Genomic DNA, 17,199 nt, shown 5'->3' on the forward strand with positions numbered 1-17,199 from the left:
GTGAATGCTTTGGCTAAAAGATTGGTCCATAAACACATAGGGGCTCATTTATCAGTGGGGTGCTGGAGCCAAGGTCCCATACAGAGAACCCCTGGACCTGTTCCTGAGGAAGATGCAGGAGACACTATGCAATTTTCGCTACATTGAAAATCCAGAGCAAAATGCAGAGCACAATTCACACTGGCAAATAGGATCCCTGCCCTGCAAGTACATGACTCCTAAGAGCCTTGTATCCCCCCACCATTCACCGGCTTGAGTATTCCAAATGATATCCAAGATACACACATTGCAGTGGGTGACCACATATGGGATGCAGGCAGCACTGAATACATTGTGAGGTTCAACTCTTTGCACTTCTAATTTGACTTCCCAGGGCACTACAAGCAAATATAAATGAGGCAAGTACATTGTGATTTGCACTCATTTTTTGCACCCATTTTTTGCACCTTGCCCCATTTATTTGTAAATGAGCCTGTACACCACCATGGGCCAAGCTATTTAAGGGACTTACTCCCTACATTCACTCACTACATTTGCTGTTTGCAAAAGCAGGGCTGGAACTAGAGGTAGGCAGAAATCCATCTTCACTGAGGGCTTGTTTTGTGAATCAGGCCCCCTGCTTTGCAAATTAGTCTTCATTACCCTATTTGCCTCCTCCGTTTCAATGCTCTGGTGGGGGGGGAACTCTGAAGTTTGCAAACCACTGTGCTTTCTGAAAGGGGGAGGGTATTGTAGTCATAAAATTAGCATAGACTGTGGATATTTATTTAGGGGGTTGCTCCTGGCAAAACAAGGTGACCACTGCCCATTCTGAAAGTTCTAGTGCCTGGGTGCCAAAATAAGAATAGAACATAGGTCTTAATTGTAGGTATCTGAACATTGGTATTGCTGTACCTTCTAGAGTGTTTTCCAAAGTAGACAAAGTGGATGTATTTGCCACATCCCTAAGGTATTTGAGCTTCTTGTCTGACCAAAACCAAAAATTATTTTCTTCAGAGCAGGAGTTGGGGGAATCCAATAGGATTCCTTTGCCTCTAATTAGGATTGATTATATCATAGTTTGGATAAAGTGCAAGGTTTTGTGTTATTATTACAGAGGAAAAGGAAATATGTTTAACATTTTTGAATTATTTTATTAAAATCAAGAGTCTTCCCATAATTAGAAGCCTTCTGGATATTGGGCCTCTAGATAAGGAATCCCTTGCCATGGTATTTGCCATGGTATTTGCAGGAGTCTGATTGATTGAGGAGTCCATTAATAGCCCTCACTAGTTGTCGATTTTCCATTACATCCACTTTGGAGGTGTATATACTTTTGGAAACTTTTATTTTGAGATTAAAGTTTGTCTCTGTAAATGTAGTTTTCCAACATAATCTATATATTATCTTCCTATCTATAGAGTTATAATTAGCCTGTCACATGGACTGCCTAGTAATACAACTATTGTACTCGTTAACAATTATAGCATTGCTCATTTTTAGATAAATACAATACAAATGTGTTTTTCTATAACCAGAGAAGCCCCATCAACAGCATGTTGCATGGGATAGGAACCACAAGGTCCCAGAAACATTGCAAGACAAGATAATTATATTGTTTAATGCCCATTGCCCCTTAAAATCACATTCTATTATAATTTAATTACATAGTGACTTTAGAAAAGGAATAGGTACATATGTTTATCATTTACAGTGATTTGAATCAAATGACCTAATAACAATCTGCAATTGAATTACAAGTCTATAAGCTGCTGGTTATGAATTGGTCCCCTTTTTAAATATTGACTCGCGAATATTCGCGAACTTTGCGAACCCCATAGACTTCAATGGGAAGGCGAACTTTAAAACCTAGAAAAGCCATTTCTGGCCAGAAAACTGATTTTAAAGTTGTTTAAAGGGTGCCACGACCTGGACAGTGGCATGCAGGAGGGGGATCAAGGGCAAAAATTTCTCTGAAAAATACTTTGTAAAAAAAACGCCAAAAAAAAAATGCAAAAAAAAAAACCACCAAAAAATAACGCCAAAACAAACCGCAAGCTATTCCTATGTATACGCAAAGGCGAAAAACCAAAGCGAAAAAACGCGGCGGAAAAAAACTAGGCAAAAAAACGCGGCGCAAAAAAAAACCGCGGTGAACCCAAAATGGCGAACATCGCCAAAAGTTCACGAATTTGTGGACTTGCGAACACCCGATGTTTGCGCGAATTAGTTCGCCGGCGAACAGTTCGCTACATCTCAATTTATAAGTGTTACTTATTGTCTGATCCTGCTGCTAAGGTCAGAACCATACTTTCAGAGTATCACACAGTACCGATTTTATGCTTTTGCTTAAAAGAAGTGTCTTTTCTTTTATATTTTTGTTTTACTTTTCTGAACAGTAATGCAAGTACAAGTGCCATGCAAGGGTTAATGACAAACAAAGGACCAAAAGCTAAATCGGGATCAGTAGCCTAATCTCTAAAAGCCAAAGGAGAAAACCACAAGAACTTATGCCTAATAATTGAAGGACGTTTTCATAGTTCATCTAAAAATAATAATAACTAGCTTTCCTTTTCTCTATAATGATAGGATAGGCCACTTGTATGTATTAGGGTATAAAAAGGATACTGCCTTGCAAAGAAGCATCTCAGTGCTTTGCCCACCAATATATCGCTGTCTGCAATAAACCACAATAAAGAGTTACAGCTGCCTGGTCTAATAGAGATAGCAGCCTTAGCACTGCTATTTGCCCCTGGCCTATCTGACCCTGCCTGTATACGGCTTGTACTGACTGTTAACTCTTGCTGTGCCTTGCTTTGGAATTTACCTTTCCATTTGGCTGCCTGTTTACCCTGTGTGCGCCAGTGACTACCTTCTGCCTTGCCTTCTTAATCCTGCCAGAGCCTTAATCAACTATTCCTGCTTCTCAGGCACATGTACTCTATATGTTTAGAAAGTTATATGAGGAGCTGAACACGGAGGGATTGGATTGTTGCCATTCTTTGTTGGTAGCAAACTGGGGTTCCAAAGGTTAACCACAATACCACTATATTTAAGCAAAGGAAACTATATCCCAGCTGAAATGCTATGAATTAGCCAATATGTAAGGATGCATGCTTCTATCTTTTAAAGTACCAAATAACCAAAATAAAGAGGTTGTTAATGGAATACAGTACTGTATGTAATTGAACTGTCATTGCAGGATTTAAAAAGAAAATTCTAGAACATTCTGGTGTGGATGAAATATGGCACTTAGAGGAAAACTATACCCTCAGAATGAATACTTAACCAACAGGTAGTTTATATTGTGTTATATGACCTACTAAAGAATCTTACCAAAATGGTAATATAAATATATATCAGTAAATATTGTCTTTTTCCATCTATTACCTTGGGTCACCATATTGTGATGGGCTGTGTGTTCCCTCAGAGATCAGATGACAGGAAATAATGCAACTCTAACTGTAACAGACTTACGTATGTGTTTTTTGGCAGTAAACGATTGTTTTTAATTTTTTCCTCGAAAATTTTTAGCTAATTCTGAGAATTTTCTAGAAAATTCTAGAAATTCTAGAACCACAAATATTCGAGATTTATAAAACTTTATGTGACTTTTTTTTTAAAAAAGTACGCCAAAGTTAAGCTGTGAGAACCATTTTGTCATATGGAGGCTTAGAATAGTAGTGGAACAGAATAGTCAGTGTCAGCCTGTCCATGACACATTTTCAAGGGAAATCCCATCATTGTTTTCTATTACACCCAGTTTCAAATGAAAGTAAAAACACATTATTGTTTCCAAGAATGAGCGCCAATGCTCTCAAAATGGCTGCTGGAGAAATTCCTTTTTGGGAAAAATAAAGAGGATTCGTGGAAATGAATGGCTATTAAATTTCATGAATTTCTCAAATTTTTCGGCTCCAAATAATTGTGATTTTTAGACAATAAACTCAATACTTTTGTTCGACCCTACCAAAATTATCGTGACATTTAATAAATGAGTGATCATAAAAATACCAAGTCAAGGCCAAAAAAAAGCTTTAGGAAATCTGCCCCTTACAGTATATTAGACTGTTTTTTTCCTTATGTCCAATAAACTTCTTGGATCCATATCTAGTATAAATAAATCTAAAGCAACTGGACTTGCTGAGTAATCATTGAAGACGTTTCACTACTCATCCGAGCAGCTTCTTCAGTTCTGACTGGTATGGGAAGTCCTCAGCATATATACTCTTCCACTAATCCAATCACAATGGCACTTTGTAACTCTTCAGAGAGGTGACATCTGAAACTCATAGAGTGCTGGGGAGTTACTTTGAAAGGATTACCAAAGTATCGTGCAACTCTTCAAAACAAGTGTTACTTGTTAGAGGTGCATGAATGGAGGTGTGAAGAGTTCTGAAACTGCCGGGGTACAGATGTTAGAACAGCATTGTATGTAGCAGGCAGATGGTGTTGAATGGATTAGTGGAAGAGTATATATGCTGAGGACTTCCATACCAGTCAGATGAACTAAAGAAACTGCTCGGATGAGTAGTGAAACGTCTTCAATGATTACTCAGCAAGTCCAGTTGCTTTAGATTTATTTATACTAGATATACCATGACCTGGATGAATGAAAATCTTCATAGTCATATTCTTGGATCCAGTGTGTAGCGAAGTTACAACTAATGAAACACATGATGAAATTAAACATTACATTATTTATACGCACCATTTTTCAGATTTTCTGGCAAATTATATATATATATATTATTTATTAAGGTTTTCATTTGTTCAATTTATGAATGTTAATTATCTATTTAAAATTTTTTAAAGTTTATTAAAATGTAACCTCAGATATTAGTAGGGAAACATATTTGTATACATGTTGGAGGTGTTCTGGTGAAAACAAAGTCCAGTGTTACCTTTTTTTCCAACTCCATTTGCCTCCTGTTTTATTTGACACCCTACTGGGGCACATTTTACTTCTTTACTGTGTAATGGCTGACCCCCACCTTGGATTAATTCATGTTTTTATATTACACTAGAAGATATAATCCTACTCAAAGATTAACCCCGTGCTAAGGAATTATTAGAATTTGGGTTATTATTAATTATTATTATTATTAACATTTATTTATAAAGCGCCAACATATTCCGCAGCGCTGTACAATATGTGGGTTTCATACACTGGACATACAGAGTAACATATAAGGCAATCAATAACCAATACAAGAGGGGAAGAGGGCCCTGCCCAACAGAGCTTACAATCTACAAGGAGAAAGGGTTGAGACACAAGGTGTGGGAATAACTACAGATATGGAAAGACAATAGTAAGAGCAATGCCTTTAAGGTCTAATTTACTGGTTAACACAGTAGCTTAACAAGCACAAGCTAGTAATTTATTGAACTGCTTATGATTTCTCTTTTATAATAAATATTTTTCTATCTTTTTTGTTCATCTCTGGTCTCAAAATAATAATGTAGACCTTGGGTAACAATATACACACCAATAATCCGCTGCTTGAAGATAAAATGGCGAACACTTCCACTGCCACCATGTACTTCCCTGTGGTGCTGAGGTGGGCTGGGATGAAGGAGATCCAAACAGCTCCAAATATCAGCATACTAAAGGTGATCAGTTTGGCCTCATTGAAACTGCCCGGCAACTTTCTAGCCAAATAAGCAACTACAAAGCACAAAGAAGCTAAAACCCCCATATATCCCATTGTGCATGAATAAGCTACAGGTGATCCCTTGTTACATTCCATAATAATGGTGTCCATCTTGGATTTATTGTCAGTGTATTGAAAAGGGGGAGAGTGTGCAAGCCACCCAGCACATATAATCACTTGTATAGCTGTGCACACAAGCACCAGGGTGTTCGTTACTCGAGAATTCAACCACATTCTCCTGCTGCTCCTTGGCTGGGTGAGGTTGAAGGCGATCACCACCATCATTGTCTTTCCCAACACACATGAAATGCACATCACAAAACTGATCCCAAATATAAATTGCCTGAGGATACAGGTTATAGTAATGGGATGGCCAATGAACATTAAAGCACAGAGATAGCAGAAACACAGGGAAAGGAGGAGGAGGTAACTGAGATTCCGGTTATTTGCTTTCACAACTGGCGTTTCTGCATTTTTTATGAAAATTGCCAGGATGCTGAGAGGAAGAAGAGATCCTAGAACAGAAATAGTAGTTAATGTGCCCCCTAAGGTTTCTCTGAATGACAGAAATTCCAAGCTCCTCATCCAGCAGCCATTGTGTTTGTCATTTGCCCACATGTCTTCAGGGCATTTCATACAGCTTGTGGAATCTAATACATAAAAAATAAAACAGATTATAAGCAAGTCTAAAAAAACATGACAGGCCTTTCCATAAATAAGATTAGAACAATTCTATACTTTTATGGCACCTTCAAGGTGCTTTTTAGTGATAAGCGAATATGTCCCATTTCGCTTTGGTGAAAGATTTTGTGAATCTTTCAAAAGATTTGCCGCCTGCCTAATTTTTAATGTGGCGAATTTTGAACACAGAAATCCATGCCTGCCGAATAATTTGCCCATCACTATTGCTGTTTAATAAGTGTCACTGAAGAATCATGTACCTCTTCTAGTCAGTTTACCACAAAACCAGTTCTACAGTGTACATTCTGATTTTACCAATAAACCAAGAATTATTATACTTTGCAGTTACTTACAATGAATACAATTTAATTCTTTCTATTTAGTTTTACTTACCGTATATACTCGAGTATAAGCCGATCCGAATATAAGCCGAGGTACCTAATTTTACCTAAGAAAACTGGAAAAACTTATTGACTCGAGTATAAGCCGACTCCTCCAGTTACACGGGAGTAGGAGAAACAATAGGTTACCTGAAAGCAGTTCTAATGTGTAGCACTTGCTCCTTCTGAAATCTCAGACCCAAGCACAATGCACTGAGATGGCGCCTACACACCTATATTACAACCAAAAAAATAATATTTGCAAAGTGAAGTTCACTGTATTGCTTTTCTGTTCTGCAATCAAAGACAATGATTCCCTTCTCATATATAGCACTTTCCAGTCAGAACCTTTCCAGCACTGAACTTTTCATTTCGCTGCTGTCATTTCATTATGTTAGTCTGTAGAGAGATGGAGCAGCTTTTTTGGAGCCCAGAACAGTACATTTACAGCTTCATTTAAATCTCCCACTCCTGGTAGAATAAAGAGCTAACTTACAGCGACGAGGCAGTGTTCAAAGTGCAAAAAATTTTCACAATCTTTAATTTTATTACTTTTTTTTTGTTTGTTTCTTTTCACACACTGCCTTTTCCTGTGAGCGCAGAGACCGTTGGTTACCCCCATGACTATAATGCTGCTTGCTTTCAGCAGTAATGTACTCATAGTTTTGGTTGATTGGCATTGCTGGTCTGTCTGTTGGGGCATTTATTGTCATTTATTGCTGGTGTGACATGTAGGGGGTCTGTTGATAAAGTTCTGTGTGAATTCCACCATAAATAATAGGGAAGCAATAAGCCCGGGCAGCCCCACACATTATAATAATGTTTGTGCAGCCAGGCAGCGGGCAGCTCTAAGAACAAAGCGTCCGGGCAGGGCAGTGCCACGGAGAGGCATTGGCAGCAGGCACCTCTCTCTCTGTATCCCCAGGCACCCAGCACACTTACGGTACTTTGTCGCTCTTTCTCTGGAAGCTGTATTGATGCGCATACTCGATTCGCATACACAGTGCAGCTGTGTGAGAGCAGCTGGCTTTGCCCCAGAAGCCTGACCACTCAGCTCGGTACTTGCTGCCCATACCTTCCGTTCGTCCCTTAATGGCACATGGATGCGCCGCTTCTGTGCGCTTCTGTGGGGTGCGCGCGCAACAAGCGCATGTCATCTTCAAGCCAATTTACCGTATATATACTAGTATATGCGCGAGTATAAGCTGAGGCATGCTTTTTGAGCACATTTTTAGTGCTGAAAAACTCGGCTTATACTCGAGTATATACGGTAGTGAAAACTTTTCCATAAAACTGATGACATTTTGAGGAAAGCATTTTATTGTACTTACCGGTTTGATTGCTGAACTCGTTTTCTGAGCACAAGATACAGTCGAAGCAGCAGACTGGCTGTCCCTTCTGTGGGGCCTTTCTGTATCCTGGGGGGCAGCTCTCACTGCATATGGATTCTGGTGCCTGACATACAGTATATATTATAAGAATACATTTATATTAAGGTGTTTGCAAAGTTAAATACCCTTTTTTTTTAGCATAAATAAGCTCATCTAAATAAACCGTTTTCATAAAAATATGCTTTTTGAGTAGTATGTGCTATTGGGTAATCCTAAATAGAAAATTTCCATTGTAAGAATTAAGGCCACATAAGCCAATTAATGGACAGAGATCTGTATTTTGCTCCCAGACTTCTTCCTGTTACAATTTGTCACAACATTGAGCAGTCACTCCATAGAACATGTTGTTGTTTTACTGCCCACAGCAGTCAAAGACATTCTGATGGACTGATGCAGGTATCAATTTTGATATATGTGCCAATTTATTAAAAACTTTCATGACTGTCAGAAACATTTTTGCATAAAATTTTGATAAATGGAAAAAATCCTGAGATTCTGGTAATCCTTCAGGATCTCTATTTGATTAATCTTTCCCATAGCATTTTAGAAACTGAGAACCATTACAAAATATGAAACTGAACTAGATGTAAATCAAGAAGTTGTGATATACCACTTCGCCTTAATATCTGGTACCCACAACATTCAGTGACTGGTTACCCCCACTCTTGGCCATTTTTTCTTCTATATTGTCTTCTTTTAGCCAGAGTTTTACTATTCTACCTAGATGGCTCAGTGAGGTCAGAAGCAAATATATAGCTGGTGCTCTAGTCGACCCAGAAATAGTGTTAAAACAAATTTACCCACTGAGGGGATTGCAATGGATGATGTTGCCAAAATTAATTACAATTACAAATGCCTGCAGCTCCTAGAACTAGGAGGAGCCAAACGGAGGAGTCTTTCATGGTAATATACAATACTATTTGCATTTACCTCTGTGTAACCTCCACTCCAGAATATTGTGTTGTTACTCAGAACAATATGACTCTCTGGAAATTCTTTTAAAGTTGCCAAATTGACATATTGGGTTTCACCATTGGGAAGAGCTTGCCAATTCACATACTCAAGGTAAGATATCAGGTCTCCGTTTTCATCAAAGAACAACTCTTGGCCAGCTGTGTTTCTTACCCTAATATGCTTTACATACTGCAAAATCTAAAAACATCCAAACAATAAATGTAACTCAGAAAACAATGCTACGGTAGTTGAACAATCATAATGCTTATTACATTTAGACCATAATAATTTTATACAAGTATAGGATCCGTTATCCGGAAACCCATTATCCAGAAGGTTCCAAATTACAGAAATGCTGTCTCTCATAGACTCTATTTTAAACACATGATTATAATTTTTTTAAATTATTTCCTTTTACTCTGTAGTATTAAAACAGTACCTTGTACTTGACTCCAACTAAGATATAATGTGAATCCTTATTGGATGGAAAACAATCCTGTTAGGTTTATTTAATGTTTAAATAATTTTTTAGTAAATTTAAAGCATGGATATCCAAACTATGGAAAGATCCATTATCTGGAAGACCCCAGGTCCAGAGCATTCTGGATAACAGGTCCCCTACCTGTACCTGTGTTTAATTATTCCTTGTAAAGCCATCAATCAGAGTTATTGTAGACTCTTTAAGGCAGAGGAATGCTTCTTATAATCACCCACCAGACTATAAAAGTGTGTGAATACATCCAGTGCCAGCAAGTAAAAACCAATCTGGCTTCACTATAAAATAAATATATTGCTGTAGATGAATCCATACCATAAAACAAGTTGGAAACATCAGAAGATTTTTTTAAATTTATTTTGAGTTCCTATATGCATAATCATGTATACTTATGGATGAGTTAATAGGTTAGTTGGGCCCGTGTAGGATATTTCCCAGTCTGATTTCTGTGGAATTCAGTGCAATTACATTTCTAGTTTACGGATATAGAAATGACTAAAGCCATTATAATAAAGCAAAAAGGCAATTATGGTTTATCTAAATATTCAATTCAACTGGCAGACGAGAATTGTCAACTAAATTCTGACTTTTTTAACATACAACAACATTTTTTTAAGAACTTGGGAGAGGGAAAACTGAAACTGAAAGGCTGAAGATGTTCAAGCGAATATAGTTTTATATATAAGCCACTGAAAATACCTGAGGATGTAAATAATTCTACGGGAGACAGAAATCCATAACAAAATCTCTGACAAGAGGAAGGTGCTGTGTTACAATAAATTGGATGCATAAGGCCTCAGTTTTCCACTGTTGTGTTAATATTGACTCTTTGCTGCTTTGTGCATACAGTTCCACCCTAAGCATACTATGATTTAAAAAAATCATTGAAATTAAAAAGGTAGTGCCAAAAAATTTTTGTGCTTACCTGTGTGCTAATAACTGGAGTAATTTTTGTGGCAATAAATCATAAATAAAAGTAATTAAACTCTTTAAGTGAGGGTTGTATTACTTTAAGTACACCAATGTATAAAGTGTCAAAAATGGCATTAGCCTGCAATTCAGTTGCCAGAATCCTGTTGTGGCTATTGACGCATTACCACTGTGGGAAGCTAGGAATTGCCCCAACATCCAGGCTGACTATAATTTCAGGGTTCCCTAGTATCAACAGACAAACATGCACTATTCATTAGAACAGGTTGGGTGAGTATATTGGCACTCTTTGCACTATATTGAAGTGGGAGAAGCGTGTTTGGGCACAAGTTGCATATGTTATCTTTATTTTTATATGCTCTAGTCTAGACCTTCATTGATCTTGAGGGAGATTCCTAGAGGTTGCCCTTTTACAACTACAGGAGTCACCTCATATTCTTCCACGTGGGCTTTGAAAACTCACATACAGGGTCAATGTATCCAGTGGAGCAGCAGTACATTTCCCCATTATCCTTTCATTAAAAATGTATCCCCTTTAGTTACTAGTAAGAACTTAATTCAAAGTGGAGGCCATTTTACTACTTCCCTACAGACTCTTTAACACTGAAATTAGGCAATAACCTACATGCATGGTACACAAGAAGGAATTAATTTTTTTATTACCTTCCATGGGTCCAAGCCACTTATGTTAAAGCATGGTGATCCAGACCTGCAGGAAATCATATTGTGGATACCATGGGTGAGTGTATAAACTGCATTGTAAACACGAATAGCATACCCTGATGCTGCTGCATTATAACCTTGGTGCTCTAAAGTTTTAAGGTTTTCCTGCCCTGTGCAATAGATTGTTCCATTGACTGGTGTTTCCAGCCTATCACGATTTTCATTTTGCCACAAACAACTGAAACTGTCTTCCCAAAATAATTTAATGAAAATATCTTTTGGATATAAAGAAGGATGAGTACTAAAAAGAAACTTTCCAAATCCAGGGATTACCGTTAAAGGGAATTTCAACCCAATGGTCCCATTTAATATTCTCCAAAACTCTTTGTATGAAAATATAGGAGAAGTGATAGCACTGCCACTGGCAAACCAGACCTTTCCAGTTATATTTTCTTCAGTTGCAACTTTCATAAAAGGGATCAGTTCTGGCATTGAGCAATATAATAAGACTAACACAGTACTTGACTTTCTTATGGCTTGGAGAATGGAGAGTGACTGATCTCTGGTGTGTTGGGCAGATATCCGCATAAAATAGGCCACACAAATCCCAGCTGCCTCAATGTCTTTTCTCATAAGCTCACTGTCATAGAGGCCAAAATCATTATCAGCAGCCAGAATTCCTATCCAGGTCCAGTTGTAATGAATCATCAGCCTACTGAAATAATATGGCTGTATCTTATCATTTATTGTAGTGCGCAGAAAAGAAGGGAAGTTGATTTTATCACTTAGATAGGACATCGCTGACCCAAAGCTTATCTGGAATGAAATTTTATGCAATTATTTTAATGTTGGTAAAAAAAATCTCTTTAAATTTGGTTCACAAAGAATTGAAATGGGTGACAGTATAGCATATACGTAAAAACGCCTAAGCCGTTAGACCAACGTAATCTGTTTTGTACACAATCACTATATAGTAACAGAGCAATATGTAATATAGTAATATGTGTAAAATAATTGTGATTCAAAGAAACTTTCAAATATATATTCATTTTAGTGGCTTTATAGTTAGTTCTAAATGTAACAGCAACTATATCCATAAGCAGTATCTGACTGCCTGTTTCTTGCTGCTGGTTCTGTACCTTAAAACCATACAGCAGAAGGTAGCCATGTACAGTATGCTTCTTCACATGTCTGTTAATCCTGCTGCAGAGTCCTTAAATAAACCGTAAGATGGTCATCTGTCTGGCCTCATTATTACAAGTTGGCAAGACAGTTGACTTGGATTGAAATAAATGGTGTACCAACATTGTCATTTACCTGAGGAAATCGATACAAACTCAAAATTCTTGCAACAGCAACAGAATTGGAAGACTGAAGATCTCCTACAAATCCCACCAACTTAGATTTTTTCTCAAAAATATAGTTTGGAATTCCTTTTTCAGTCCCAGACAGAAGCTGTAGCGCTCCATTAACAGCCTGCATTTCATTAAAGCAGGAGTCGTATATACGGAAGCCCAGTGTGATGTTTGGCAGAAGTTCTGGATCATCATTAATCTCGTTAACAGCAAAGACCATGGCGAGTACATGTAGATAACAGTAAACAGAAAGCCTAAAAAGGACAGAAAGATATTCCACTGAATATTCACAAATTTTATCAACATATTTATACAGTTTACTATATAAAACCATAGATGTAAAATATTTCATACTCTGGTTAAGCCATTTTACCAATTGCCTGCAGCCACAAAATATATGTATAGAAAGTGTTATTAGAGTCTATTTACAGGGTAACCCTTTTGACATAAAAACCTTTTGGTATAATGGTGATGGTGCTTTATTCTTTATCTAAATTATTATTGAAAGCAAGTGGGAAGTGTCTGACAGGCATCGGGTCTGACAGGATACATGACTGAACATTTGCTTCATTGAGTAGTTGAGTAGTGTAGTTTGATAGCAAAACTCCTTTCACATGCAGATGAATTTGGCCATCAAGTGTAACTTTAGCACACGGGGAGCTGGAAATGCAGTACAACACTGACCTCTGTGTCCACCAAAACTGTTGCTAATAATTTTGCAATATCTATAAAGATCATTTAGGATATTGTAGGTCTTCTCTTAGGTTCCTGAGTTAGTAAATGTTTAGTCCTGTTACAGAGACTGGTCTTGGAAACTTGAACTACAGGGTATAATATCTATAAGCTAACTGGTCAGGAAGAAGCATGGATCCTGTAGGCATATCTAGTATTACTGTAAGAGCAACTCTCTCACACATAGCTCTGTGCCACTGGGATCTACAATATCACAATCTGGTTCATTCTATTAGTATTTCAGCATGTGAAAACAACCTTACTTCTTACATTTCCCAAGTACAGGTTTTGTACTGAAATTCAGTTTAATGTTGCTTGGTTCAAGATGCACAGGGATGAGAGCTCCAAAAATTATGTCTCCATCTTTTTCATAAAATTTCAGATTTTCTGATGGCAATTTGCAGCCTGGATCCCCATTGCTCATGTAAATAGCCCAGCTCAGTATCAGCAGCCATTCCAGGGAGTGGAATCTCCTGTAATAGAATCAGTCACTGAGTTTTATTATAGAGGTAATAAATTCATCATCAGACAAAAGTACTGTAAATGCCATAATCAATACATCATTCAGGATATTATTTAACATACTTTTCAAAGCATTGTTAGTGTGTAATTTGTGTCATAATGTAACATAGGAAAAAAATCCAACCTCAACATTTTGCCCTTGAACATGAATAATTCTTTATTTAAATGGGTTTCAGTAAAGCCTGCTCTTTTTGTATCTTGTTCATAAATTAATAATCAAAAGTAATGGATGATTTATCACCATTCAGTTATATTTACTGCTACATTATACTAAAACATGCTTTTGCTCATAGACTGGAGTACAAAATATTCTTTTAAAAAAAAACCAAAAAAAATATATGGCTTTTCTAAAGTATTTCTAACTTTTCTTGAGGGATTTTCTATGAGGCGGGGTCAAAAATCATTATAATTCATGGTTAAGTTTCTTGCAGATTTCCCTCCCAGTACTCCCAGCATTCAAATGAGGAACTAAAAAAAGTAGCAATAACAAAAAGTTGCAGGAAAACTAATGAAAAACCACAACTTTTTCGACTTATCGCATGATAACTGTGACATTTTCATATTGTCACTCAAAAGCCAGTTGAAAAACTCGAAAACCACAAAGCAAAGAAATATTTCCAATTGTAAAAGGGACATCGGCCATTGACTTCTACGTGATCTTGACAGGTTTTAGCTGGAGTATTTTTAGATTCTGAATGTCACGGCTTCGTTGCATAATAAATCCCAAAAAAGTCCCACTTTTTTTGCAACAACAAATTTGGGTTTTTGACGACAAAAAGCCTGACCCGAATTTGGCGTGGTTTAGTAAATGCCTTAAAAGTATAAATAAATCATGCTTTTTTCTCTTACACCAACATGAAGTAGTGCGTTACTGCAGCAATATTCATTTTCTATTAAAAGGTTACGTTTTTAATGTTTCACAGTACCCAACTATTGCAACTTGTACTTAAAGTAGGTCCTGAGCTATATTGATCTAGTTCTGCTATAAAATCTCCACATAACCTTGCCATGCCTTACTGTATCTATGAACTTTCTGTTACCCATAAAGCATATTCATCAAAGTATAACACTATACCTTGTACTGAATGTGACTTATGGCTAACATCTGCTTTGTAAAAATGTTCAAAGTATTAAGACATAAAATGTAAAGAATAAGTATACAATTACCAGAAAAGCTCTACCAACACCATGTCTTATGGGCAAGTTATATTTATCCTGAAGAAAATGGTTCTGTATTTATATTGCAGTGAATTCCCTAATACATAATACTGATAATTGTGCTATGACCAGGTTATAAATGGTCAATTAAAAGTCATATCATTATCTTGCTCCTCAGAGTCCATACAGGCAGACAGGTGTGCATGATCAAAAGGATAATAATAAGCTTTAGGTTAATGCTGGGAAGGTACACATTGATCACTGAAAAACGATCTCTTGTTCTTTTATCCTTGCAAAGTAAATAAATAATTAATATTTGCAAATGAGGTACCTTCCTGTCTGTCACTGTCCAATTTAAGCTAAACTTTCACCAGTGCTGGGTACAGAAAGGTTGGGGACCCCAGGTTTAAGGTAATGCTGAAAGAATGCCCATTGCACCCTTTGAATCACATACTATTATAATTTAATTACATAGTGACTTAAGAAATGGAATAGGTACATCTTTCGATCAGGTACAGTGATTTGAATGAAATGACCTAATAACCATCTGGAATTGAATTAAATGTCTATAAGTTGCTGGTTATGCTGGTCCCCTTTTTAAATATTGATAGAGCATCAGCTTTACAGTAATCTCACAATTACCCTACAAGTGGAGATTTGAAGTAAAGATGCACAAGATCCCCACTATACTCATGCACTATAGGCAAACTCCATACAGTGAACAAGGGATTTGGACCAGGCAGTGAGTTCTGGTGGACCTTCTCTTAAATTAGCTATACAGTGGCAGATTTCGGCTGCCAATTCCGGTCCTTCAGACCAATTCAGCAGCTTATCTGCACCTGTATGGGCACCCCTGATGGACCTACCTGACTAAAATCAGGCCTAAAATTGGCCTGAAATAGATCGGGCAGGCTTGATTTTCCGTCTGATCGGGAACCGCATTGCCTCGTTGTTTCAGTCCTCGGCCCAACGGCACCCATGCCCACTGTTTTAATTTGATAATTTGGCCCTAGAAATAAAAGTAATCTACAAACTGTGTTCATTTTAATTTATCATAGATCCAGGATAAAAAGTGTGTATGGGGGTCAGTTTGGGCATGGGAATTCTGGTCTGAGTTGTAGTTATAAAACTGCTTAAAAACTGTAAACAGGCATAAGTGTGCTCCCCTTACCGTTCCATTGGCTTGCTTGTTTACCCTGTATGCGCCAGTGACTACTTTCTGCCTTGCCTTGTAAATCCTGCCAGAGCCTTAATCAACTATTCCTGCTTCTCAGACACATGTACTCTACATGTTTAGAAAGCTATATGAGGAGCTGAACACAGAGGGATTGGATTGTTGCCATTCTTTGTTGGTAGCAAACTGGGGTTCCAAAGATTAACCACTCTGTCTATATTTAAGGAAAGGAAACTACAGTATATCCCAGCTGAAATGCTGTGAATTAGCCAATATGTATGGATGTATGGTTCTATCTTTTTAAGTACCAAATAACCAAAATAAAGAGTTTTAAATGGAATACAGTACTGTATGTAATGGAACTGCCATTAAAGGTTTTTCAAAAGAAACTTCTAGAAGAACATTCTGGTGTGGATGAAATGGGGCACTTAGAGGAAAACTATACCCTCAGAATGAATACTTAATGAACAGATTATATCATATTACATGACCTACTAAAGAATTTTACCACAATGGAAAATATATATCAGTAAATATTGCCCCTCTATCTCACTTCCCTTGAGCCACCATTTAGTGACGGGCTGTGTGTTCCCTCAGAGATCAGCTGACAGGAAATAATGCAGCTCTAATTGTAACAGGAAGTAGTGTGGGAGCAAAAGGCAGATCGTTGCTGATTAATCGGCAGATGTGACCTAACACGTATATTTGCCATTGGTTACTTAGGGCGGCCAAAAAGTTTGATTTTCTTTTCCTTTTTTTAGACTTACGTATGTGTTTTTTGGCAGTAAACGATTGTTTCATTTTGTCCTCAAACAATTTGAGATAATTCTGAGTATTTTCTAGAAAAATTCTAGATTTTTTTTTTTTAAAAAAAACCACAAACAGTCGAAATTTATAAAACTTTATGTGACTTTTTTGACTGACAAAAGTACGCCAGGTTTAAACTTGTGAGAACTATTGAGTCCTATGGAAATGTAGAATAGTAGAGGAACAGAATAGTCAGTGACAGCATGTCCTTGACACATTTTCAAGGGGAAGTTAATCACCTCAAATGCAAGAATGATCATAAAAATACCAAGTCAAGTTTATATGATTTTCAAGGCCAGAAAAATTCTAGTTTTAGTAAATCT

At 37.2% G+C, this 17,199-nt stretch overlaps 1 protein-coding gene across 1 annotated transcript; it reads right to left on the reverse strand.

The window, feature by feature from the left end:
- Positions 1 to 5,337: 5,337 nt before the first annotated feature.
- On the reverse strand, positions 5,338 to 12,703 carry LOC108648108 (extracellular calcium-sensing receptor). The gene is made up of 5 exons (XM_031906528.1): positions 12,446 to 12,703; positions 11,129 to 11,944; positions 9,016 to 9,237; positions 8,026 to 8,149; positions 5,338 to 6,319 (listed from the first exon to the last, which is right to left on the reverse strand). Exons 1-5 carry the CDS (start codon positions 12,701 to 12,703, stop codon positions 5,373 to 5,375), a joined length of 2,367 nt encoding a protein of 788 aa, XP_031762388.1. The 3' UTR covers positions 5,338 to 5,372.
- Positions 12,704 to 17,199: the final 4,496 nt, after the last annotated feature.

The sequence above is a fragment of the Xenopus tropicalis genome, chromosome 7 (genome assembly GCF_000004195.4).
Source record: "Xenopus tropicalis strain Nigerian chromosome 7, UCB_Xtro_10.0, whole genome shotgun sequence".
In the NCBI taxonomy this organism is placed as follows: Eukaryota; Metazoa; Chordata; class Amphibia; order Anura; family Pipidae; genus Xenopus; species Xenopus tropicalis.